This window comes from Pelodiscus sinensis, chromosome 25, assembly GCF_049634645.1.
Source record: "Pelodiscus sinensis isolate JC-2024 chromosome 25, ASM4963464v1, whole genome shotgun sequence".
Lineage (NCBI taxonomy): Eukaryota > Metazoa > Chordata > Testudines > Trionychidae > Pelodiscus > Pelodiscus sinensis.
The window spans coordinates 5,468,094-5,494,219 of NC_134735.1; the positions used below are offsets into that span (position 1 = coordinate 5,468,094).

At 50.7% G+C, this 26,126-nt stretch overlaps 1 protein-coding gene across 1 annotated transcript in view; it reads right to left on the bottom strand.

Annotated features, from left to right (window-relative positions):
• The window catches only part of CSMD2 (CUB and Sushi multiple domains 2), a 743,482-nt gene that overhangs the window by 301,900 nt on the left and 415,456 nt on the right, over positions 1 to 26,126 (bottom strand). The window contains exons 10-12 of the mRNA XM_014578911.3: positions 24,943 to 25,064; positions 10,853 to 10,956; positions 2,419 to 2,531 (exon numbers count right to left, since the gene is read on the bottom strand). Coding sequence (XP_014434397.3) covers positions 2,419 to 2,531; positions 10,853 to 10,956; positions 24,943 to 25,064 — 339 coding nt within the window. The remainder of the gene's footprint in view (positions 1 to 2,418; positions 2,532 to 10,852; positions 10,957 to 24,942; positions 25,065 to 26,126) is intronic.

Consider the following 26,126-nt stretch of genomic DNA (forward strand, 5'->3'; position numbering starts at 1 on the left):
CCTTGGCCCTTGGCTGCAGCACTGGAAAGGAGGCACAGGGGAAGTCCCCTGACAGCCAGAAGAGGCTGGGGTGGTGGTGGAGAGAAAAGGCCCATGTTGGATGGGACCCCTGCCCTGAGTCCCTACTCACCCCCAACCCTCGCTCTCACACCTTCCCTGCTCCCAGCCTCTAGCATCCCCCCCGCCAATATCTCCAAGGCCCTGCCCTGATTCCTGCACGCCCCACACCACCAGCCCCCTGCCCTGAAGGACATGGGCAACACTAGATGAGTCTGCTAGTACTCCTAAAACAAGTCTCCACTGCATTGTTACAGCAACCTAACTACACCAATGTAGCTGTGTGCTGTAGCACATCGGGTGAAGATGCAGCATGCTGACATGACAGCACTCTCCCGTTGTGATCGTGATGGCATCTGAGCATCCCACCGGCACAGCACGAGTGCGGGCAGTGTGAAACATGCATCTGTCGGGAGGGGCAACATATAGTGGGCGGGTTGTGGTTCACAACCATGAGCAACGTACATTAGGTTGATTTAAGTGGTAGTGTAGATCTGTCCAGAGAATTAAAGGTCAAAGGGATCATCATGATCAATTAGCAGGAACCTCACCCACTCGCTCCCACACCGGAAATGTCCTTCAACATAGCTTGCAGTGCTTGAGAATATCACACTCAGGGAGAGACCTCAGGGCCCAAGTTTGAAAGAGTGAGTAGTGCCGTTGGGTGCTCAGTGTGAGACTGGTTAAAGAGACTGATTTTCAAGGTTGCTTAGCCTTTTGCTGGTGTTCAGGCCTCTTGAAAAGCCATCTCAGATGGGCTGTCTCCACGTCTGATGCTCAAAGTAACCAGACACTTTGTGAAAATCTCGGAGGGGGTTCTAAGGTAAGGAATAGAATAGCTGACCTTAAGTTGGGAGAAGGATGCATGTTAATGTTTTTTTCTATAGATCTGAGAACTACAGATACAATTTTGCAAACACTTGCAGCCCCTGTAGGATTTTTATTTATTTCAGGCCGGGGTTTCTAAAGAAAGCTAAGTGAGTTCTGCATTCCAATCCCAATGAATTTCAATTGTCTACTCTGAAGATCAGAGCTACATTTTTACTTTTCTCCCTCACATCTTGCTTAGATCATTACAACTTAAACATGTTTATTCTGTAAATGTACTATGCACGATTGATGAGATTGATTATTTACATTCCACACAAGGAATTCAGACTGGTTATTTTCACTCCCACTTGTTTTCTGAAACGTACAGGATCACTGCTGTCGCATTAGCATTCCCATCAAAGCAAAGGAAATGCTCAAGAAAACTTACCCAGAATGTTTTCATGGAAACAAAATACTATGAAATCTTTTCTATTCATTTTGGGCCAGAACTCTAATTTCAATCACGGCTCCTTAGCATCTCTGGGAATCTGTCAGCCTCCTTCCTCCATTTTTTGTTTGTTTCTTTTTATAGCTGGAATTCTTTGACAATACAGGTTGAACTTTCCTAGACCAGCAATTTCTGGTCCAGTAACATCCGTGGTCCAGCATGATTGTTGTTAGCCAGATGTCCACTTAACATGGGTGTGGCCAAGTTTCCCGCAGTCCCATAAAGTTTGTTTACAGCCACCAGTCCTGGCTCTCCATGTTCTGTGCTTTGATTTAACTCTAATTTACCCCTAAATGTCTTCTAAGAGCCCAGTAAGCAGTGGAAGTGCTGGTAATGCTGCTAGACAATATTGACCTCCCGTGGTTTGGCAAAATCTCAGGTTCAGCACCGGTCAGGTCTCAACGGTGCCGGATTAGAGAGGTTGAATCTGTATCTTTTTTTTAACTTAAGCTTTTCAATTCCTGTGTAAAAAAGTTACTGTCTGCTATCCATGTTAAACTGATATATATATAAAAAAACACAAGACAACAAAAGTAGAACCTTCATAGAAAACAAGAACTACAATTACAAGAAGGAAGCCAATATTTTTTTCAGCGCTGAATTCTGCTGCATAAGATCACTGAAGAGAAAGCCCTGAAAACTCTCACAGCTTGCAAGACAAGATATCTGACAGCTCTGACTCACGGGATAATCTCCTTTTTTGGAACTTAGTCTGCCATACATTTTCCATTTTCATGGTAGGTCTCCCTTTGTAATACGAAGCACATTAACATATCCAAATACACCGTACTCCTTGTAACGAGTCAGTCATTCAAAGCCCAGGTGACAGCCCACTGGAGCACATGGCATCAAGAATGTATCACCCTCTTAGGTACTTTATAAATAGCCAAAAGCTCTGAGTCAGAATCCTCCAAGTGCAATGCCCACCATGCAGCTGTCAAAACGGCAGCCGGATTACATGTCCCGAGACGATAAGAGCTACACCAGATCACATCCCAGCTTCTTCTGAGGCAAGCCCACCCCAAGAGCTCAACTTAGATTACCTTCGTAGGTTGCTTTGAATCCTAGCAAGTTGCTGACGCTGTCTGTCTGAAAGAGGAGCCACATCTGGTGGTTTGTACTGACAATCAGATCAGGAACCGTCGTACCTGTCAAACTGTCAAAAAAAAATAGTGCTTATTTCCCTTATGAGGGTTCTAGGCTGGCTGTCCAGTTCAAAGACCACATATACCTGTTCTCTGGGGCAGAGAAGGACTTGCAACAGTGCCATCAAAGTTCACTTTAAAAAAAGCAAATTAAGCAAGTTTGAGTGCTCCTGAAAGTCACTGCACTTTTATGGCCAAACCTTTCCCGAGGAGACACAGCTGACGTGAGTCGCAGCGCATGAAAGCTCAGGCTCTAATACCCTAATAAATTTGTTAGTCTTTAAAATGCCACCAGACTCCTTGGTGGTGGTAGTGTTTCGAACACCGTTCGCCCCCTGAAACCTGGCACTTAAAACATGGCTGCGCTGCAGGCAGTACAGCTACAACACTGCAGCTGGCTAGCATAGCCCCGGGATGTCAATGTGGCTTATGGCAGAAAGGGTTTTCCCCCTCTGTCACACCCCACCTCCCTGAGTGACAGTATCCAGATCGACAGAACCTAGTTATGTCTACTCAGCTGCTTAGGTTGGCATAGCAACAGTGCTTGCGGGTGTGCACTTGTCACACCCCGAGCACTGTAGCTATGTCCACTACAGTGTTTAGCATCGATCAGGCACTAATCTCTTTCCTCTCCTACCTGCTGTAAGGTGAGACTGGGGAAGAGTCAAGGTCTCACTAAGCACCTGCCCAGCACCTCGCCCCGTTAAGTTGAGCCGTTAAGGCAATACCACAGAGTGAATAAACTTCCTTTGACATTCAAACGGGATGTAACGGGCTGGAGAGGGAAGCGGGTGAGCAGGTCACCTTAATGCCTCCTCCCTGCAGTCGCTTATAAAACAAAATGTAGTCAAATATTAGAAATGTAATGTCATTGCATTTCCTGCAGCACATCTCTGCTGACAGGAAGTTTTTTACAGGGAGTGCAAACAAAAGGCAGATAGGCTCAAACTCTAGTGCGGCTGTTGGTCCTGGAGGAACCCTTATGATGCCAGGAGAACATACCTGATGGAAGTATGGGGGCTTTGCTTACGCAAGGCACACCCTGGAAAAACACACGCAGGAGAGCTGAACTGGCAACCTATTAGAGAAATGCCACAACAGATCCATGTTCATGAGTGATGGCAGGCCTCTTACATAGCCACCAGGATATTCACCTTACCTCTGTTCAATAACACACACACACACACACACACACACACACACACCCTTTAAAATGAAGTAGTCTCTCTCTCTCTCTCTCACACACACACACACACACACACACACACCCTTTAAAATGAAGTAGTCTCTCTCTCTCTCTCACACACACACACACACACACACACACACACACACACATACACACACACACACACCCTTTAAAATGAAGTAGTCTCTCTCTCTCTCTCTCACACACACACACACACACACACACACACACACACACACACACACTTTAAAATGAAGTAGGGGCGTGGGGAGGATTATAAAGGTGAGGAATTCACTTCCGGGAGGAGGGGAAGGGAGGAGTTGAGTTTTTGCCTGGTTTACTGGGGGTGGGTTCTGTTAAATTAGATTTGCCCAGTGTTGCTCAAGCCCATAACTCAATTCATTTTTGTGTATTTGGGAAAAGAAAATGAAAACATCTGTGCTCCATTGGAATCATTGAAGGGGTTCAGTAGCAGGCTGCCTCAGGGACAGAGGACAACCCCACCCCTCTCTCACTGCAGCAGCTTGGGGCCAGGTGAGACGCACCTCTCCATGGCTGCTGCAGCTCCAGCAGGCCCAGCCAGGGGAGCGGTGCATGTCTCATAGCTGGGGCATGCGCAGGATCCTCTGGCCCGGGCATGCCACAGCCAGAGTGAGGAACGCAGCAAACTGTGCTCTTTCCTCTCACCCCCTTATGAAGAGAGACAGCCAGCTGTGTCCCTGTACAAATCTGGGGGGAGGGAGCTTCACCCCACCCCCTCCCTCTCTTAAGGAGGCCTGGGAGGTGGGAGACAGGGCTGGGGCAGTCCCGGATGGGAGTGGAGGACCTATTCTGCACTATTAAAGTCATTTGGAAGTTTCCTCCTGACTTCAGGGGATGCAGGATTCAGCTCCTAACAAGCAGAGGAGACCTGGTCCAGGCTAGTGGCAGAAGCAAGGCTGATGCTGGCTTCAGAATCAGACTCCAGACTCAAGCTCTCCCAGCTGGTAACCCCGGACAGCGGGTATGTATGACATACAGGTTCCGCTGAGTCTGCCCTAGGGCTGGGCGAATGCCGCAGGACATCACCTACACGTATTCGTTCACATTTATAGAAAGGTTCAGTGCCGCTGCCTTTCGGCTCCTGTGGCACCAACTCTCGCCAGTGAGTTTTCAGCTCGCGTCCTGGGATTGAAAATTCATTCCCTGGGCATCTTTGCACTTTTCACTTGATAGTAAGAGTTACACTCAAAAAATGAGGTTTACAGGATCTTTCGAAAAAGGCTTCTATTTTCAAAAGAACTGTGTCTAGACTGCGGTTTTACTTTCAAAATAGCGCTTTTTTGAAAGAGTGCCATGACGTGATTATGCAAATGAAGCATGGGATATTTAAATCCCCGCTTCATTTGCAATTTTGAACTGCCTAATTTACATCCCTCTGTCAAAAGAGGGTTGTAGTGTAGACACACTCTCAGAGTTGTACACCCCGCAGGTGAGAAAGGTTGACTCAAATATACTGGAATTCATACTCTGCCCAAACAGTATAAAAGGAGGACAGAAGGCAGAGAGAAATTCCAGAGGAAAAAGAGTGACAAATTAAACAAAAGGAAACCAGAGAGGCAGAAAGACAAAGGGACTGTGGCAAAATGGAAAAAAAGAGGAAAAAACCTGAATATAGTAAGAAATGGAGTATAGAGATCGACCATGTATGGCAGCCTAGGTTTTGGAAAGTTAGTCTATTGATAATGCATAGCACACATTTTCTTTAGCTATAATATAGTTACACAAAGAGGAAGGATAATCTAGAGGTTCAGGCACTCCAGGGAACTTGGCTCGGTTCCCAGTTCTGCCACAGACTCTCTTTGCAACCTTGGGCAACTTCCCTGATGTTTGTGACTCGGTTCTCTCTCTATTATATGGAGAGGATAAGCCTTCCCTACCTCTGCAAATGAACTAGTTTTGTAACTTCTTCCCTTCCTCCTTCCTGTCCCCCCCCCCACCAAAAAACACCGCCCCTCACCCCCGCCGCAGCATTAAAGAAGTTTACAAAGCCTCACACTTGATGAGGTTCACCAGTTCAAAATGGCCAGGTGTTTTTCTCTCCGTGTCAGACAGGAAATGAATGTGATGAAAAGGTCAAAAGTCAGACTTGCAGAAGATGTCAGTACCCTACAGGTCCCATTCCAGTAATTCTGGATAGATCTACAGTGTAATCGACATATCAGAGTGTGTCTGTCAGTGGGTCTGTCTGCGAGTCCGTTTGTTCAAGAACTCCTAAATGGTCAGAGCTAGAGCCACCAAATTCAGTACCCAGCTGCCTCTTCTCCTGACTTAAGGCAAGGCCAGAGTCTGGTCGTTCCAGGACAATGGGAAGTTCCTGGAATATGACTGTTTTCCATAACATGGAAAGTGAGATGGCAGAGAGGAGGGACATGAGACTGATAGTGGCCACTGGGGGGCGCGTACTGCAGAGTGACCACTGGGGGGCAGCGAGCGATGGGGGGAACGTACTGCAGAGTGACCAATGGGGGGCAGCGATCGCAGGGGGGAGCGTACTGCAGAGTGACCACTGGGGGGCAGCGATCGCAGGGGGAGCGTACTGCAGAGTGACCACTGGGGGGCAGCGATCGCAGGGGGGAGCGTACTGCAGAGTGACCACTGGGGGGCAGCGATCGCAGGGGGGAGCGTACTGCAGAGTGACCAATGGGGGGCAGCGATCGCAGGGGGGAGCGTACTGCAGAGTGACCACTGGGGGGCGGCGATCTCAGGGGGGAACGTACTGCAGAGTGACCACTGGGGGGCAGCAATCGCGGGGGGGAGCGTACTGCAGAGTGACCACTCGGGGGCAGCAATCGCGGGGGGGAGCGTACTGCAGAGTGACCACTCGGGGGCAGCGATCGCAGGGGGAAGCGTACTGCAGAGTGACCACTGGGGGGCGGCGATCGCAGGGGGGAGCGTACTGCAGAGTGACCATTGCGGGGGCAGCGATCGCAGGGGGGAGCGTACTGCAGAGTGACCACTGGGGGGCAGTGAGCACGGGGGGAGCGTACTGCAGAGTGACCACTGGGGGGCGGCGATCGCAGGGGGGAGCGTACTGCAGAGTGACCACTGGGGGGCGGCGATCGCAGGGGGGGAGCGTACTGCAGAGTGACCATTGCGGGGGCAGCGATCGCAGGGGGGAGCGTACTGCAGAGTGACCACTGGGGGGCAGTGAGCACGGGGGGAGCGTACTGCAGAGTGACCACTGGGGGGCGGCGATCGCAGGGGGGGCGTACTGCAGAGTGACCACTGGGGGGCGGCGATCGCAGGGGGGAGCGTACTGCAGAGTGACCACTGGGGGGCGGCGATCGCAGGGGGGAGCGTACTGCAGAGTGACCACTGGGGGGCGGCGATCGCAGGGGGGAGCGTACTGCAGAGTGACCACTGGGGGGCAGTGAGCACGGGGGGAGCGTACTGCAGAGTGACCACTGGGGGGCGGCGATCGCAGGGGGGAGCGTACTGCAGAGTGACCACTGGGGGGTGGCGATTGCAGGGGGGAGCGTACTGCAGAGTGACCACTGGGGGGTGGCGATCGCAGGGGGGAGCGTACTGCAGAGTGACCACTGGGGGGCGGCGATCGCAGGGGGGGCGTACTGCAGAGTGACCACTGGGGGGCGGCGATCGCAGGGGGGGCATACTGCAGAGTGACCACTGGGGGGCGGCGATCGCAGGGGGGAGCGTACTGCAGAGTGACCACTGGGGGGCGGCGATCGCAGGGGGAGCGTACTGCAGAGTGAGCACTGGGGGGGGGCGATCGCAGGGGGGAGCGTACTGCAGAGTGACCACTGGGGGGCGGCGATCGCAGGGGGGAGCGTACTGCAGAGTGACCACTGGGGGGCGGCGATCGCAGGGGGGGCGTACTGCAGAGTGACCACTGGGGGGCGGCGAGCACAGGGGGGAGCGTACTGCAGAGTGACCACTGGGGGGCGGCGATCGCAGGGGGGAGCGTACTGCAGAGTGACCACTGGGGGGCAGCGATCGCAGGGGGGAGCGTACTGCAGAGTGACCACTGGGGGGCGGCGATCGCAGGGGGGAGCGTACTGCAGAGTGACCACTGGGGGGCAGCGATCGCAGGGGGGGCGTACTGCAGAGTGACCACTGGGGGGCGGCGATCGCAGGGGGGAGCGTACTGCAGAGTGACCAATGGGGGGCAGCGATCGCAGGGGGGAGCGTACTGCAGAGTGACCACTGGGGGGCGGCGATCTCAGGGGGGAGCGTACTGCAGAGTGACCACTGGGGGGCGGCGATCGCAGGGGGGGCGTACTGCAGAGTGACCACTGGGGGGCGGCGATCGCAGGGGGGAGCGTACTGCAGAGTGACCACTGGGGGGCGGCGATCGCAGGGGGGGAGCGTACTGCAGAGTGACCACTGGGGGGCGGCGATCGCAGGGGGGAGCGTACTGCAGAGTGACCACTGGGGGGCGGCGATCGCAGGGGGGAGCGTACTGCAGAGTGACCACTGGGGGGCAGCGATCGCAGGGGGGAGCGTACTGCAGAGTGACCACTGGGGGGCGGCGATCGCAGGGGGGAGCGTACTGCAGAGTGACCACTGGGGGGCAGCGATCGCAGGGGGGAGCGTACTGCAGAGTGACCACTGGGGGGCAGCGATCGCAGGGGGGAGCGTACTGCAGAGTGACCACTGGGGGGCAGTGAGCGCGGGGGGAGCGTACTGCAGAGTGACCACTGGGGGGTGGCGAGCACAGGGGGGAGCGTACTGCAGAGTGACCACTGGGGGGCAGCGATCGCAGGGGGGAGCGTACTGCAGAGTGACCACTGGGGGGCAGCGATCGCAGGGAGGAGCGTACTGCAGAGTGACCACTGGGGGGGTGGCGATCGCAGGAGGGAGCGTACTGCAGAGTGACCACTGGGGGGTGGCGATTGCAGGGGGGAGCGTACTGCAGAGTGACCACTGGGGGGTGGCGATCGCAGGGGGGAGCGTACTGCAGAGTGACCACTGGGGGGGTGGCGATCGCAGGGGGGAGCGTACTGCAGAGTGACCACTGGGGGGCAGCGATCGCAGGGGGGAGCGTACTGCAGAGTGACCACTGGGGGGCAGCGATCGCAGGGGGGAGCGTACTGCAGAGTGACCACTGGGGGGCGGCGATCGCAGGGGGGGCATACTGCAGAGTGACCACTGGGGGGCAGTGAGCGCGGGGGGAGCGTACTGCAGAGTGACCACTGGGGGGCGGCGATCGCAGGGGGAGCGTACTGCAGAGTGAGCACTGGGGGGGGGCGATCGCAGGGGGGAGCGTACTGCAGAGTGACCACTGGGGGGCGGCGATCGCAGGGGGGAGCGTACTGCAGAGTGACCACTGGGGGGCGGCGATCGCAGGGGGGAGCGTACTGCAGAGTGACCACTGGGGGGCGGCGATCGCAGGGGGGAGCGTACTGCAGAGTGACCACTGGGGGGCGGCGATCGCAGGGGGAGCGTACTGCAGAGTGACCACTGGGGGGTGGCGATCGCAGGGGGAGCGTACTGCAGAGTGACCACTGGGGGGCGGCGATCGCAGGGGGGAGCGTACTGCAGAGTGACCACTGGGGGGCGGCGATCGCAGGGGGGAGCGTACTGCAGAGTGACCACTGGGGGGCGGCGATCGCAGGGGGAGCGTACTGCAGAGTGACCACTGGGGGGTGGCGATCGCAGGGGGAGCGTACTGCAGAGTGACCACTGGGGGGCGGTGATCGCAGGGGGGAGCGTACTGCAGAGTGACCACTGGGGGGCGGCGATCGCAGGGGGAGCGTACTGCAGAGTGACCACTGGGGGGCGGCGATCGCAGGGGGAGCGTACTGGAGAGTGACCACTGGGGGGCGGCGATCGCAGGGGGAGCGTACTGCAGAGTGACCACTGGGGGGGGGCGATCGCAGGGGGGAGCGTACTGCAGAGTGACCACTGGGGGGCGGCGATCGCAGGGGGGAGCGTACTGCAGAGTGACCACTGGGGGGCGGCGATCGCAGGGGGGAGCGTACTGCAGAGTGACCACTGGGGGGCGGCGATCGCAGGGGGGAGCGTACTGCAGAGTGACCACTGGGGGGGGCGATCGCAGGGGGGAGCGTACTGCAGAGTGACCTCTGGGGTCAGCATCACCACCAAGAGAGTGTCCGGCTGGGACTTGCCATCTTTCCTGCCACCAAACCCCCTTCCCCAAAGCCTCCCTCTCACAGTCCTTGGCTGCAACGCCTGGGCATGCGGGAGAGAAAGTCCTGCCAGATGGGCGGGGGGGAAGGCCCCTGCTACTGGTTGGGAGGACTGAGGGGCACAGAGAGAGAAAGCTCCCGCTAGGCAGGGGTGGGGAGGCTGAAGGGAAAGTGAAGGCCCTTCCTAGGCAGGGGTGAATGTGAGGAGAGAGAGACCCTTGCTGGCCGGCAGACTGGGGACGAGAGAAGGTTGCTGCCAGCTGCGGGGTCTGGGGGGAGAGAAAAAGCCCTGCTGGAGGGAGGACTGGGGGGAGAAAGAAGGCACCTGTCCAGCAGGGCGGGGGGCTGGGGGGAAAGAGAAGGCCCTTGCTGGTGAGAAGGCTGCGGGGGGTGGGGTGAGAGAAGGCCACTGCCGGCTGGAGGGTCTGGGGAGAGAGAAAAGGCCCCACAGGTGTGGGGGAGAGAAAGCCCCGCTGGATGTGTCGCCCCCACTATGAGACGCCCCTCACCTCCCAACCCTCACCCTCCTCACGCCACCACAGGCATGTCTGGGTCAGATCGTTCAATACCCGGCTCTCTCGGAGTACACATGCTTTGACTGGTTTACCCAGTTCTTGCTTCTTCCGTATTAGCTCTCGCACTAGCTTTTTGTCCCCATGCATTCAGCTTCCTAGCTACTGCTAATCTCTCTCTTCCTTTTCTCTCTCCTCAGGTGTCCAGAGACAGAGACATTCCAGAAGAATGGAAACAGCAGGGTGAGGGAACAAAGATTGTGAAGGTTTCCTGGGATGGACCTGAAAATAATGTAAGTGGGAAGACAAAACAAGACTCCAGCAAGAACATTCCATTCATTCTCTATTGCAGACCATGACGTAAAACATTCACCGGCTTCTAAGCAAACTCGTCTTTGACCCTCCAAACACTTCGGGTAACTATCCTGATGCAAAACTCATGTTCTAATGTGCACAGTGTTAAAAGAAACTCTACTTACACATAGAGGACTGTTTTCTGGTCTCCGACCTGCCCTCCATCACCCACTGTCAGCGTGTCGTATCCTCTTTCCAAGTCAAATTCTTCAAAGGTGAGTTTGATAACCTAGCAAAGATACAGTGTGTTAATATGAATCAACCGCCGAGGCAGCCTGCAGCTGCTCTTTTCGTGTTTATTTCTCTGTGTGTGTCTATCGAGGAGCAATTTATAGGAGCATTAAATCTCCTGGACATTGGAAACGAGGCCCGGGCTTACTTTGTATTGAGTTGTGGCATTTCTCCCCAGACGCACACAGTTATTGCTGAAATCATCTTTCAGATTTCTCTGCTGTGTCTATCGATTTTCCAGAGGCATTTACTGATACAGAGGCATGGCCTGTTGTGCTTGCAGCACCGGGGTTCTATTTGCACCACAGGTTAGTCACTGGCAACAGGTGATTTTCTTTGCAAATTAAGGATTTGGATTTGGGTGATAGATTTTAAGGCGCACGTAAGTGGTACGTATGAGTCAAACACACTGCAGATAGATTTACAGGATCCTGCGACCTTAGGTTAGTGGATTTGGTGGTAGGTGTGTACTTAGTGCGTTTCCTTCTTGACTTTAGTGGCTGCTCTCTCTCCCTCAGTTTGAGAATGTCTGTCTGTAGACATCACTGTATTGGTTACATCGAGGGGGAGGGGACTCCCGCATCTCAGAGCAATGGTTTCAGGCTCCCTGCAGATTCAGACATCACTGGATTGATTTACAGTGGCTTCAAGTTTTCACACTTTTTTCAACATAAATATTGGATGGGGTTTTCCAAAGCACTTAGGTGATGTAGGAGCACAAGTTTCACTGAAAGTCAGGGAGACTTGTGCCCTGAAATCACTTGGGTGCTTCTGAAAGTCTTACCCGTTGAACCTGGCCTCCCATGGCTCGACCTTAATACTGCCCTGGGCAAGCTCTGTAACCTGAATCTAATATGGGTCTGATTTTCAGAGGAGCTAAGTATCCACAATGCCAACTGCTGTTACTCAGCACTTCTCAAAGACTCCCAATTCGGGAAAGTATGTAAGCGCATACTTAAATACAGCCTTATTCCCTGAGCATGTGCCTATATGAAAAAAGACCTTCCTGTGATATTCATAACACCTTGGATTATCAAATATGAATGTATTTATTAAGTCTAATCCTTCTTTTCACTATTTATACATTTCAGATTAGAAATAATCTAAAAACAAGGACCCTGTCCCCCCAAATGTCTGTACACCACCACACGGGCAGTAGGCCAGAAAATAAACAATTCCCTCCAGACTAGAAGAGAGGAGTTAGGTGTGAGATCGTCACTGGTGTAAACTGACACAGATCCATTGACCCTAGTGGAGTTACACTAATTTAAACCAGTTGAGGAAGCTTGCCCATAGTCTATTCTCTATGGGAAGTTATTAGGCATTAAACTAATGTAGTTCCATCATTTTGGATCAGTGGAGTATCTGACCCTAGATCGGTCAATTTCACATTCTGACTCCTCTCAGTTTCACTGTCGTGCACTAGCTTGTTACCAAAGAGGTGGGAGAAAGTTTAAACCTTAACATCACCGAAATTTAAAATAAAACTCTTGTAGATGTAGCTATTCATATTAGATCATTGGCCAATGACATTTGATTGTAGGGCAGTGATATTTACTCAAGAAGTATGTGAAGATCAATTATATTTGGAAGCATCTCTCTAAAAGGACCCCACTAACCTAACAATAAAACACATGGATGTTTGTCTAAATATTTTTCATCGACTATAGTTAAAAGCAGCATTTAAGGCTCCAGTTGTGCAAGGATTTCAGCGGGTGTATCACTTGAAGCATGAGTAAGCCCACAGAATTCAAAATGAACACAGATTTCAGTACGAGTAGTCCTGTGGCATATTGGGATGTGTCTACACGGCACCCTTATTTCGGAATATGCAATTCCAGAATAGGTATTCTGAAATAGCTTATTTCGAAATAGCACGTCTACACTGCAGGGAAGCCTCAAAATGAGTCCAAGGCAAGCTTCCCTAATGGAGACATGCTATCTCAATTTACAGCCCCAAGAGAAATAATGTAAAATGCCCTTGGTGAAGGGCTATTTTTGAAATAGCAGCAGTGGAGTCTCTTTACATGCCTTATTTTGAAATAACTAGTTCAGAATAGTCATTATTCCTCATAGAATGAGATTTTAGAAAAAAGCCGTTCGTTATTTCAAAATGATTTCAAAGTAACTGAATGGCTGTATAGATGCTCGCATTATTATTTTGAAATAATGCTAGGTATCTCAAAATAACAGTGCAGTGTAGACACACCCTTAGGGTATGTCTACACTACCCCACTAGTTCGAACTAGCGGGGTAATGTATGCATACCGAACTTGCTAATGAAGCCCGGGATTTGAATTTCCCGGGCTTCATTAGCATAAAGCCGGCGCCGCCATTTTTAAAAGCCGGCTAGTGCGAACCCCGTGCCGCGCGGCTACACGCGGCACGGGCTAGATAGTTCGAACTACGTAGCCATTCCGAACTATCTGTACTCCTCGTTCCGAACTATCTGTACTCCTAGTTCGGAATGGCTACGTAGTTCGAACTATCTAGCCCGTGCCGCGTGTAGCCGCGTGGCACGGGGTTCGCACTAGCCGGCTTTTAAAAATGGCGGCGCCGGCTTTATGCTAATGAAGCCCGGGAAATTCAAATCCCGGGCTTCATTAGCAAGTTCGGTATGCATACATTACCCCGCTAGTTTGAACTAGCGGGATAGTGTAGACATACCCTTAGAGACTAACCAAAATCTATGAAATCATGGACAAGACACAAGTGTGTTTCTCACCCTCCTCCCCTTTTTTTCACATTTGACAGCACTTTATTAAAGCTCATTTAATTGCATTTCCTGGGGGTTTTTTTCATGTTATGTGGGACTTTCACACAGCAGCAGGGAGAGGAAAACATTTTAAAAACACAGAAAAAAATAAACCATGATTGCAAAAATCACAACTACTGGCTCAGGGGATGATAATCATCTTAAGCCACCTCTAATTTTATGTTTCTGCTTATTGGTTTTAATTGTCCAGGTATTGAAAGGACAATCCACTTTTCAGAACAACGCGTATATACCTGTGTGATGGGGTGTATCATGGCCATGAGTAATGTAAGCAAGGGTAGGCATTGCCGTCCCAAAAATGCCTACACTCCCCAGCCGCCCAGGAAGGCTAGGGCCGTGGCTTGGCAGCCCCAGTCCTCCAGGTGGCCAGGAAGGATCAGGCTGGGTTTGGGCAGGACTTGGCTTTGGGGACGGGGGAGGGGGCTGAAGAGGCGGGGCCTCAGGTGGAAGGGGCGGGGCTTGGGCTTGCCTTCCCCATGAGGGCAGGGGACTGGTCCATTCCAGCTCTATGAGATAGGTGCTGGGCCTTCACCCACCACCCATGGGGTGTATCAACTCCGCATGGAGCCAACAAGGGCTGACCAATCACTGTGGGAGCAGGAGACCTTCCCCCCTCGTTCCTGCTGCCCACGCTCCTGGTGGGGGGGACAGATCAAGGGGGAGGCCCAGCTCTATTGGGGCTGGCTGAGGAGAAGGAAGGACGTTTGCTGCAGCCTCCTGCATCAACTCTCCACACCACTGAGGTCATGAATCTGAACTATGCTGCCAAAGCCCGGCCGACCATAACTCTGACAGGGATGCCGGACCCCGGCAGCTGGGATGCCGGAAATGGATTTTTATGATGGGAAGGGAACATGTTTGGAGCTGAGCCTTATACAGGGAGAGCTGGCCTTACCCTGAGGCGAACTGAGGTGGTCACCTCAGGTGCCAGGCTGCGGGCAGGCGCCACGAGGACCCAGAGTGTAGAAAATTGTGTCTGCTGTTGGTGCAGAGGTAGGTAGCAGAGCAGGACCATGAGAGGAGCAGAACAGGAAGGAGGCAGAATTGAGACCTTTCGAAGTTTTGGCCCAAGCGAGGAGACATGGGGGCGGCATTTGAGCACCCTGCCTCAGGTGCCAAAATGTTGTGGACCGGCCCTGGTTGGCCCTCCCTGGTCCAGCACCCTTGGGACCTGACTGGTCCTGGGTAAGGGATTTTACCAGACCAAGGGAGATCATTTTTGGCCCCCCCTGCTGACGGCCCCACCTCTGCCCTGCCACTGTGCTTCCTGGCTCCCCTCTCCCTCCGCATCCCGTAGCCCAGTTGAGTTGTGAGCTGCTCCCACCCCCCCCCCCCATAGCACAGCTGGGCATCGCGTAGCCCCCCCATCCCTCCGGGCTCCTGGCCCCCCACCCTCCGCAGCACACCAGGACTCTCTGATCCTGTAACATCCGTGGTCCTATACCATTAATAGTGAGTTTACTGACTCCATAGGACCCTGGGTCGGAAGATAGTAGAGTAGGGTGGGTGCAGGTTCCCCTAAACCCCTGCACTTGCCCGTTAGACATGGCTGCTGGGGACTCTTGCTATAGATACACTGACTGTTTGCCTTGCCCCGGGGACAGGAGTCCCTGGCTGTGATGGCAGGGAATCTCGGCAGCTGCCTGACGGGGTGTATGAACCCCATGCTGAGAAAACAGAAGCAACGCCTGATGGACAGAGCAACCCCCCGTGAGGATTCAGACTGAATACTCTTTTCTTGTAAGCGATCTCTTCCAAATGTGCACATCTAGCAACTCTGATGAAATGAGATCGTGTGGCGATCACCTCTTGGGCAGAGCAGAGCTTTCAAAAGCTTCTGGGTTCTGCAATAAGAGCCTATGCGGAATTTCATGGAGGTTTAGGGGCTTGTATCCATTGTTGTACTGATCAGCTCCAATTCCTGATTGTGGCTGACGGCAAATGTTCTCCAAATCCCCAGTCTTCATTACTGTCTTTGAAATAAAAAAAGCGGCTAGTATTCGTAGCAATGCTGAAATATTAGCTCGCACCGAGCATTATTTGAACCGTGTAACAATGAAATAATGTGATTAATACAAAGTACACAGAGCTGCAAAGCGGCACACATCATTAGTTAAACCAGTCATGCAAGTAAACCGCATTTTAAAGAGTCCGACCTTCATTAAATAGCTAATTACATTCTAATATACTGTAGACCATAACCTCGTTGCACGGGAAACAGGAGAACAAGTGTAACATTTATTTATGTATCTTTCCCCCACTGTTTATGTTGTTTTGCTATTGGTTGAAGACTGAAAATTATTTAATGAGACAATAGACCAAACGAGATCTCCTGGCATGCAACAATATTGATGCCATAACATCTCATTTTTAACACATTGACATGAAAAGAAACAACAGTCAACGTCAAAGAAATGAGCTCAAATATTATGGTATTAAGGTTTGATCCGCTGTAATTTCTAAAATGAAGGAAGGTTGCATTTGGAGAACAAAATTACAATAATAATCCTGCCCAGGTAGGATAGCACCTCTAATGTGCTTATTTCAAAGTGCTTTACAAATATTAATTTGCCCCCACAATATCTGTTGGAGGTCAACAAGTAAACATTGCTATCCAGTAGATAAATTAACACAGTAGGGGATGTTTTTATAGCTGGACACAAAAAAAAAGAAAAGAAAAAAAAAAGAAACCTGCTCTGAAGTTAAGGAACTTGCTTAAGGCCAAAGAGTAAGAATGTGGCAGAGCTAAGCACAGACTCTCTGGCATTTCTGGGTCCAGTCATTAGCTCTCCAGTTTTCGCAAGAGTACAAATATTTTGGCTGGTTTACCCGAAACGGTATCTCATGCCTCGATTAATCAGAAGCCAGTTTATCATCTCAAACCTGGAAGGCACTGTGTAGTTTGGCCTAATTTCAGCAAGCCACATGAGCCTGCACTTTCATTTGAAGCATGTGAATAATTCCTACTCCTCATCTGCTAGCACTGAGCTTTAGGAGTCCTTCTCCCATGAAGCACTGACAAATGAGCTCACTTTTAGTTTAAGAAGGGGGGAAATGTCACCAGCGGTGGGCCTGGAAATGGCAATTTTAATTCAAATCTTGTTTTTCCCCAGACACTTCTCAGTCTGCCTCTGGTTAAATGGCCGAGTCGCCACTAGTGAAACCAAGGTCCGCAGCCCGGAGACCAGCACAAACACTTTAGTCTGCAAAACAGTGTATATAGAACAGGCCTGGGCAGGCTCTCCCCTTGCCTCGCCCCACCTGCACACCGCTCAGAAATGTGGCTTTTCTTAAAAACTGTGAGTCTGGAGGGGAGGAGGGAAAACTTTAGGAGTTGCTCCCACCCCCAGCACAATCCCAATGGTCGGTTTATGGCCAGAAACTGGCCAATGGGAGCTGCCTGTTTCAATAACCAGCAGCCACGAAGCACAAGGGTCTCCATAGCACATGGCTACAGCCTGTGAGGGGGCGGGGGCAGGGTAGGAAGAGAGGCTGATTCAAGAATGGCTGCTGGCTGGTAAGTCTGGCAGAGCCTGCATCTGGCACCCCAGTCTCTCCCATCCCCAACCCTCTGCCCCTCACTCCTGCCCCGTACCCCACATACCCAAATCCTCTGCCCCTCTCCTGTACCCGTATCCCCTCCCAGATCCAGCACCCCAATCCCCGGTCCCAGATCACAGTCCCCTCCTGCCCTAACTCACAACCCAAATCCCTGCACCCCCTCCTGTACCCCAATTCCCTAGGTCACAGTACAACTCCCTGCACCCCAGTCCAGTGCCTCAGGATACAACTGTTTTACCCCAAGCTCCCTTCTGCACTCATCCTCCATTCCAGACCCCGCACCTCCTCCATTAATATCAAATTCTTGGAGAGGCCCCCATTCAAAAATTATCTCCCACCCCTGTTACAGACGATGGCTCATGTAGTAGATGGGCTCATTGTACACAAAAGAATTTCAAGATTTCCACCAAGGGACACTGTGCCCAGGTTTCTAAGCACAATCCAGGGTAGTGGATTGGACTCATCATAGGGCCATTTACACTGTTAGGGATGTGACTGTTCCAGCCTGGAAGGGCATATCGACAAGAGCTTCCATGTGGCCACCTTGCGAAAAACGGAAATGGGGATTTAGCATCATGGGCTTCAGTGTAGGCTACATAACAGAGTACATGTCCAGCCGGGGTGAAGGAGCATTTGGCGGGTAGTGATGAAGCTTCAGGACCCTCACTTCCCCTCCTAGGCTATGTCTACACTGTAGCGCTATTTCGGGATACTGGAGGCATCCCGAAATCGCTATCCCGCGTCTTAACATCAAGCCCGTTATTTTGAAATATATCGGGCTCACTATTCCGATGTCCCAGTAAACCTCAATCCACAAGGAGTAAGGGATGTTTCAGAATAGCGGGTTATTTCGAAATTTGGTGCTGCATAGACAGCGCCAACTGACAAAAGAAGCTATTTCACAATAAGATTGAATTAGAGATGCAATGTGCGTAGCTCATATGGCGTATCTAGTTTCGACCTGCGGTGCAGTGTAGACACACCCTTAGTGAGCAAGCTCGATTGATGCTGGAATGGATCTGCATCTTAGATCGCGGCGTGGCAGAATTAAATTTGTATGCCATTTTGATAGATCAGTGTGTCGGACAGCAGGTCGAGAACCCGGGTCCATCAGGCATCACATAGCTAGAGCCCTGTGCGGATACAAAAATGTGGATTCACATCCACCCGGCTCAACTCATTATCTGAGCTACAATCTGCCATCCGGATTTTACTTGCATCCGCACAGGGAACCACTTGGGGAAGGGAGGGAGCACGGATGAGCAAGGAGGCGGCAGGGGGAAGAGGCAGGCAGCAAAAAAGCAGGGACTGGGGGTAAGGGGCAACAGGGACCGGGGTTCTGCAGGTCAGTGCTCATCAGGTGGGGGAAGAGGAGTGGGGGATCGGGCAGGGCCAGCACTCAGCCCCTCCTGCAGGGAGATTTAAGACAGAGATTGTTGCATCCTTTCCCTCCCAGCAGTGCACGGGCCTGCCCTGGTGCCCCACCCCCCTCTGTTTGATGGACCGGTGGATGTGGGTTATGCAGGGCTCTACACACAGCCCCTCTCCTGTACAGCTGTGAGCATGGGCTGGTGGACCCTAGCACCCCAGCTCCATGAAACTCCTGACTGAAGGAGACCTCCACCCTGTCAAATTGGCTCAGAAACATGATTTAAGCTAGAAGGCAGCTGGCAATCCTCTGGCTCCCTTCTCTATTGGACCCCACTCTTTCCTGACCCCAGGCCATGCTTTGTCCCAGACCCCTGCCTTCCAGCCCTATTTCTGGTTCCTGCTTCAGCACCCCATGCCTGTCTACAGACCCAGGCTCTGAGCCCAGTTCTGATCCCTGGTCCGGGTAAGCACTGCTAAGGCCACTAGAATACGTCTTAGTGGGGGCTTTAAATAATGGTGTGTGTTTTTCTGATTTGTATTGATTTAAATTTTCATGGTGGTAGAAAATTGGAAGGGGAGGGCGAGCTCAGACAATTATGTAATGACAGATGTCGAGACTGACAGAATTAAAGCTTTACAACCATTGAAATACAAATGATCAACACTGCATGTCAAACTATGCAAAGTAAAGATCCTTAAATACATTTCTCAATTTCACAGGCAACATTCGTATTTGGGCTATTCAAGAATTTCGATGTTTTCCTCATTGGTTTAGCAAGGGCGGCGAAATGACCTTTTTCAGCCCTGACTAATAAAAAGCTCACCCTGCCAAATCTACCTATTTGACATACAAAACAGCAGCCTTGCAAAATGCTAACACCCCATTTGGCCAAGGAGATTAATAGTTTTTGATGGCCGAGTGTATTGTGACCCGGAGCACGGACACTCGTCCTCTACCCAACAGTGAATTTTACCCACAATGACAATTTTGGCTGGTAATTAGTTATCACGCTTCTTCCAACCTAGCTCATTTCTTTTCCCAAGCCAAAGGACACCTGGACCTTAAAAATATAGGTTCAGATCCTCAGCTAGTATAAACTGGCATGGCTGTCTTGAACTCAATGGATCCATTTACACCAATTGAGGAAGTAGTCCCCACAAGTACCTTTCTCAATGCAGAATAGAGGGTTTTCAAGTGAGTTCTGGGTTTGGCTCTCACTGACCTGAATGGGCTTTGGGTCAAATCCATAATGCTTTTATCCCCAACAAGTTTTACAGACATATAATTAATCCATCTTCAAGTCACTTTCCCTTCCTGGGATGGAATACTCATAAATGTTCTCATCCCTGTTTTACAGATGGGAGACATGAACCAGGCGGGTTAAAGTATTTGAGCACGTGTCTAACTCAATGAATACTTACGTGCTTGAATACCTTGGTGAATCAAGGCCTATCGAACTTTCTCAACACTCCAAAGATCGCCAGAGGCAGAGCTGGGATTAGAATTCAGGGGCTCCTAGCATGACCTAGATGTGCCAGAAACTGACAAACCAACCCAGACAGCTGACATCTGTGTGACACAGATAGATACAGGGGACTGGCCATGATAGTCAATCTACTTGCTTGATTGGGACCTTTGCCATCAGCGTGTGGACTTTTTTCAGTGATCATGCATTGCTGTTGGCGAATGCAATACTCGGAGTAGCATACGTGTGTTTTCTCCATGCGGATGAGTTGCTTTCTACGCAGCGTGGGGTTTCTGCAGCCTCAACAGATCTCTTCAGGAGCAGCAAACGTGAAATGCAATTGATTTGTGTCTGCTGTTTGCCACCTTCCTACGGGAAGCCCTCTCCACGAATCAGCCCCCGGGACCTCACAGAGCACACTCTGAGGGTGTCAGACCTCATTTGCTGGTCACGGTCACGGACGGCATCTCAAATTAAGGTGAACACGCTAAACCGTTCCGAGGCGATTAGCAGATGCAGCAATGGCTTTTCCGACACATCAGTGCATTTCACCCAACCCCTTGTGGCACAAAGAGATGGAGAGATTATTCCCTACCGGGGGAACCTTTTTCGGGTCGAGAGCCGCTGACCCACAGAAAAATCACTCTGACATGGCCCTAAACACACATTTCGGGGCCCAAACTCATGCACCCAAGCTTAAGAGCCTCGCCCTATTTGAAGGCCAGTGCAGACAGTGCCTGGCTGACTGTAACTTCCCAGCCAAGCCCTAGAACAAAGGGAACTGTTTTCCATACATTTTATTTATCAGCATTTTGCATTCCTCATCCGTTTTTGAACAAAGAAAGATGCAGGGAAATAATTAAGACAAAATTAAGGAAATACGCTGCTTCTCTCCTCTTCGCCTGCAACTTCTCAGGTGGCCCCAAAGTCCTTATGCCCAAAAACCTACCCGAGTCCACATTATACAGCTAAATACTTGATGTTACTTGACACCGTTATGAGCTGGATCTAATCCCTCCACTGCACCTTAGCAATAGCTTCCAAGCAGCAGTGGAAACACTTGGAAAGTATTAATCATGCTCTCTTCAGCTCCAAGCAGTGTGGATGCCCCTCTTCTGTGTTTCACTGGACATGCCTTTCACAGGGTTCACAGAAGGGTTTCCTTAGGGGTCCGGCACTTCTCGGTGGGTAGCACTTGCCTCGGCAGCTCGCTGTGACTCCTCGAGGTGGCCTCTCCCTTACTGGAGACTAGAGGTCACAGTCAACTGAGCCACCTTCATCATGGGCCAGTCAAACAAGTTTCATCCCTCTGTGGTCCGGACTTCCCCTTTCAGGGCTAGTCTCTGTAGTGGTGAGGGGAGGGCTGGGAGGAAGCTGGGTCCACCCTCTACTCCAGGTCGCGTCCCAAGGACCGTAATGGACGCAGTGACAGATGTTTCCTTCACCACAAGAGCTGCGGCCTTTCCCGGAGCCACTTCCCCAACCAACTCCTGCCCGTGCCTTGCTCCTGGTACCTGACCACGTCCTTCCGCTCTTCCCCAGCACCTCTTCACTTCCAGTCCTTAGCCTGCCGGCTCTCCTCAGAGAGAAGTCTTTTAAACTAGACCCAGCTGGTCCCTAATGGGCTGCAGGTGCTCGGATTAGCCTGCTGCCTCTGGTGAGCTCTTAATTGGTCCCAGGGTCTTCTTGATTGTGCAGCAGCAGCCTCTACCCTGGTTACTCAGGGAGCAGAAACCGGTTCATCTAGGCTACGTCTACACTGCGGCAATTTTTTGGAAGAGGAAATGCAAATGGAGTGCTCATTTGCAAGTCTCATGCTCTCATTTGCATATTCTCTTCTGATCCTTTTTGTGGAAGAGGTTTTTGCGATAAAAAGCCTTGTGTAGACAGGGCCAATTGTCGGAAGTCCTCTGTTTTGCGCAACATCCCTTATTCCTCAAAAAACGAGGTTTACAGGATCTTGTGCAAAAAGGGGTTTTTCCGACAAATGGCCCCGTCTACACAGGGCTTGTTATTGCCAAAACCTCTTCTGCCACAAGGATCAAAAGAGAATATGCAAATGAGCACTTCATTTGCATTTCCTCTTCTGAAAAACTGCCGCCGTGTAAACGTAGCCCCAGAGGCCAGCATATCTGCCTCCCATCACACTGCTGTGGCCCAGAGGTGTGGATCTGTCATACCTCTTTAAAACTACCTTGCGCCAGGCAAATTTGCTTCTTATCGCTGAGGTGTTTGGATGCTGCTTTGGGATGCCTGCCAGCTGCTAGTAGCTGGAGACAACTTGGCTTGGCACTATGGAAGGGACTGTACCTCCCAGCACCACCCTTTCAGTATTCCTGATTCCAAAGCTAGGCATGGCTAAATCTCTTTGGACAAGTCTTTTTTTTTTTCCATTTAACTCTTACCATATCACACACTGCTGATTTTTTTTAAAACCTGTGTCTCTTGCACAAATACCTCCTGCTAACACACTGTTTAAAATAGATTCATTGACCCATCCATTCTGAAGCCAGGTCTACACCAGTGGAGAAAGTCGACCTAAGATACACAACTCCAGCTTCATGAATAGTCTAGCTGGAGTTGACGTGCCTTAGGTCGAGTTTCTGCAGCATCCCCACTGTGGGAAGTTGACGGGAGAAAGTTTCCCATCAATTTCCCTTACTCCTCACGACCCGATGAAGTACCAGAGTCGACAGGGATGCCATCAGCAGTCGATTTAGCGGGTCTTTACTAGACCTCTTAAATCAAACCCTGGGAGATTGATCTCCACATCGTCCATCCCTGGTAAGTGGAGAGAAGACCTGAGGCCAAGACAGGGCATTATATTAAATTAGCCTAACCTAGGTGACCTAATCAGTCTAGGCCTTAGAATACCATCCAGTGGTACAGCATACTTGAGTGCACTCTGCAGTCAAACCGACATAAGGACACCTGGACACATCTTGTACATTTACCAGCATGACAGATCAATTTGGACATGCCTGGAATATTGAGCAGCACTGGTGCATCCTTGCTTAGAAGCACTTGCAAATGTCAGTTGCAATCACACGTTAGACTTGAGCTTTTCTACTTCCCCTTTTGTATGATTGTCATTAAAACCAAAGGTTTAGAAATTAATGACACTGCATTTTTCTTGGCTTGAAATCTGTTTTTAAATCTTCAGTTAACTCCCAATTTACTATGCAATAAATGTACTATAATGTATCCTAGAATATAAATATAATTTACTATGCAATAAATTAACAAAAACAACCAAAACACAACATACACCACACTTTGTCCCAAACAGTTATGAACTAGGGTGAAGTATTATTACTGTTAAGGTTATTTCCAAAGCCTTTTTGTGACTTATGCACACTTGTCAAGTGACCAGACAGATCAACAAGGAAAAGCTCTCACAAGTGGGTTCGATGAGGATGAAGGGGAAATTAGACAGGAAAATCAGCCAGGGAAAATTATTGGAGAACTTGGGAAGGAAAGAAAGAAGGCAAAAGACTGTGGCTGTGTCTACACTAGGAGGGTTTGGCGACAAAAGCGCTGTCAACTTGCAAAAGTTGCCAAAAGTGAAAACTAGTCAAACCACTTTTTCTGTCTCCCATTGTCTTATCCACAGATAAGAGCAAAACATTGTGGGTAAGCAGCCCGTAGTGTACTAAGGAGGCACAACAGCCTCTCCAGTCCACCTCCTCCCCCGGCAGAAACAGTCTGCCGGCCGCTGTAGAATAGGCACACTCCAATGATTTTCTCTTTGTTCGTTCCCCAAATGGAATAGCTCACTCAGCTGCCAGATACTTCCCAGAGCTTTAAAGGGGAGGGGTACATGCCAGCAGGGCAGCAGAGATCCCAAAACATTGAGCACAGCCTGCAGGCACTGTCGCATTGTGCCAGTTCTTTCGACAAAACAAACAGCAGAGTCCACACTGGCTCTCTCTGGACAATCGAGGGAGGGGAAAAAGACAGAAGTCTCTTGTAGAGGTGGTTTTTTGACCCCAAAACTGGGTGTTTTTCCCAACAAAAGTCACACCGCAGTGTAAACTCTCTCCCTGTTTTATCGCCAAAAGGCAGTTTTTGACGACAAAACGTGCAGAAAGGCCAGAGAATTCAGAACTTTATCAGTGTGCTCTATCCTGTTTAACAGAGCCTCTTGAAGTTTTGGAATCTCTTGAAGTTCTCCAGATTTTCACGGCCCCGAAGCACTTTAGCCTAGAGCTCTCTGTGTTATCAAGGACCATTGGTTTGGGCTTCAAAGGCAGCAAGCAAAAACCTTCCCCCAGCACAGACCAACTGGGAAATGGCAGAGAAAACTAAGTGTTTTTTCCCCCTTCTCCAAACCCCATAGCATAGGAAGGACCGGCCTGGCTGACATCAGCAGTGGGGGATGCTAATGCCTCCTCTTCTCTCACTCACCGTCCACCCTTTAGGCTATAATTCCCAGCTGACCAAGGGTCAGATATCAGTCAAGACCAGTGAACATCAGCATTCATGGCACGGCTGTTCCATGCCCTAACTGAAAGCCAGTTTTAATGAAATGCTTCGCTAAGCGGTTTGGCATTTCAGCACCATTCACATCGAGATATCAAAAGGTTTTGATTAAAAATAATTGCATTGACTTTTAATTACATCCTTTAAAGAAACATATTTTAAACGGGAGGTACGTGATGTGTCACAGCCTCCTTAAGTAGCTGAAACACACGCAGTAGGGGAAACAACAGCAACAAAAACCTGAGCAGCTTTGAAAGAAAGAGAGAAGGAAAGATGAAAGAGAGAGCTCGTAAAGATACAAACATGGAGACGTCTTTCGTAGACCTACCTTGGCTGGGTTGAGGGCGGTGATCACCCACACGCAATAGGCATTGTTATCATACTGCACGGGGTAGTTGGGCGAGGTTATCACTCCAGTGGGGCCCCGGAGATAAGTATCACACATCCTGGCTGCGAAGAAGAAAATAAGACAGTGTCTGTGGGAGGTTCATCACTCTGGGAATGCTTCTTTAGCTCCTTATTTAGGAAGGGAAGAGAAGGCTTGCACAAAAGCAGGAGGAAACTTTACTGCTTTACTTTGTTTCCAGCATAAGAACGGCTGCACTGGGTCAGACCAAAGGTGCATCTAGCCCAGGATCCTGTCTACTGACAGTGGCTAGCACCAGGTGCCCCAGAGGGAATGAACTGAACAGGGAATCCTCAAGTGACCCATCCTGTCACCCATTCCAAGCCTCTGACAAACAGATGCTAAGGACACGATTCCTACCCATCCTGGCTAATAAGCATTGATGGATGAATTTATCCATGAATTTATCTAGTTCTTTTTGTGGCCTTCACAACATCCTTTGGCAAGGAGTTCCACAGGTTGACTCTGCACTTCATGAAGAAAAACTTCCTTTTGTCTGTGATACCTATTGATTTCATTTGGTGACCCCTCATTTGTATGTTATGGGGATGGTGGAGGCTGTTGCACCCCTCATAGTACAGAAGACATAGGATTGGTGATGACTAGAAAGGGGATTCCTGATTGGGAGATCTGGTGGCTCAGAGGCTAAGGCTACACTGCCGTTTTTTTGTGGACGAAGATATGCAAATTGTGCTCGCATTTCCTATTTCACCTGATCTGTTTCATTTCATGGTGACAGATACATTTTGCTTCTAGATCCAAGTCTCACCCCCACACCCGCATTTCTTCCCTAGGGCTCCCCCCACTCAGTGATTTCACATTGCACTGCTGCATCTTGCCACTGACGGAGACAAATAGCAGTCCTGTTACCTGGACAGGCTCACAAGACAGTGCGTATTCCAAACGAGCCCCCTCATGGTCAGTCTCCTACTGGGAATGCTGTACCTTGTTAACCCTGGATCCATGGGAGCCCTTTGGACCCGCCTTATCTGAGGTTGCTCTCTTAAGACTGGTGAGGGGCACCAAGTAAGACCAAGACTGTTGGGTGGGAGAATGGGTAGGCAGGCTCAATGGCTGTAGCCAATTAAGTTGGAAAGGATCAAGCA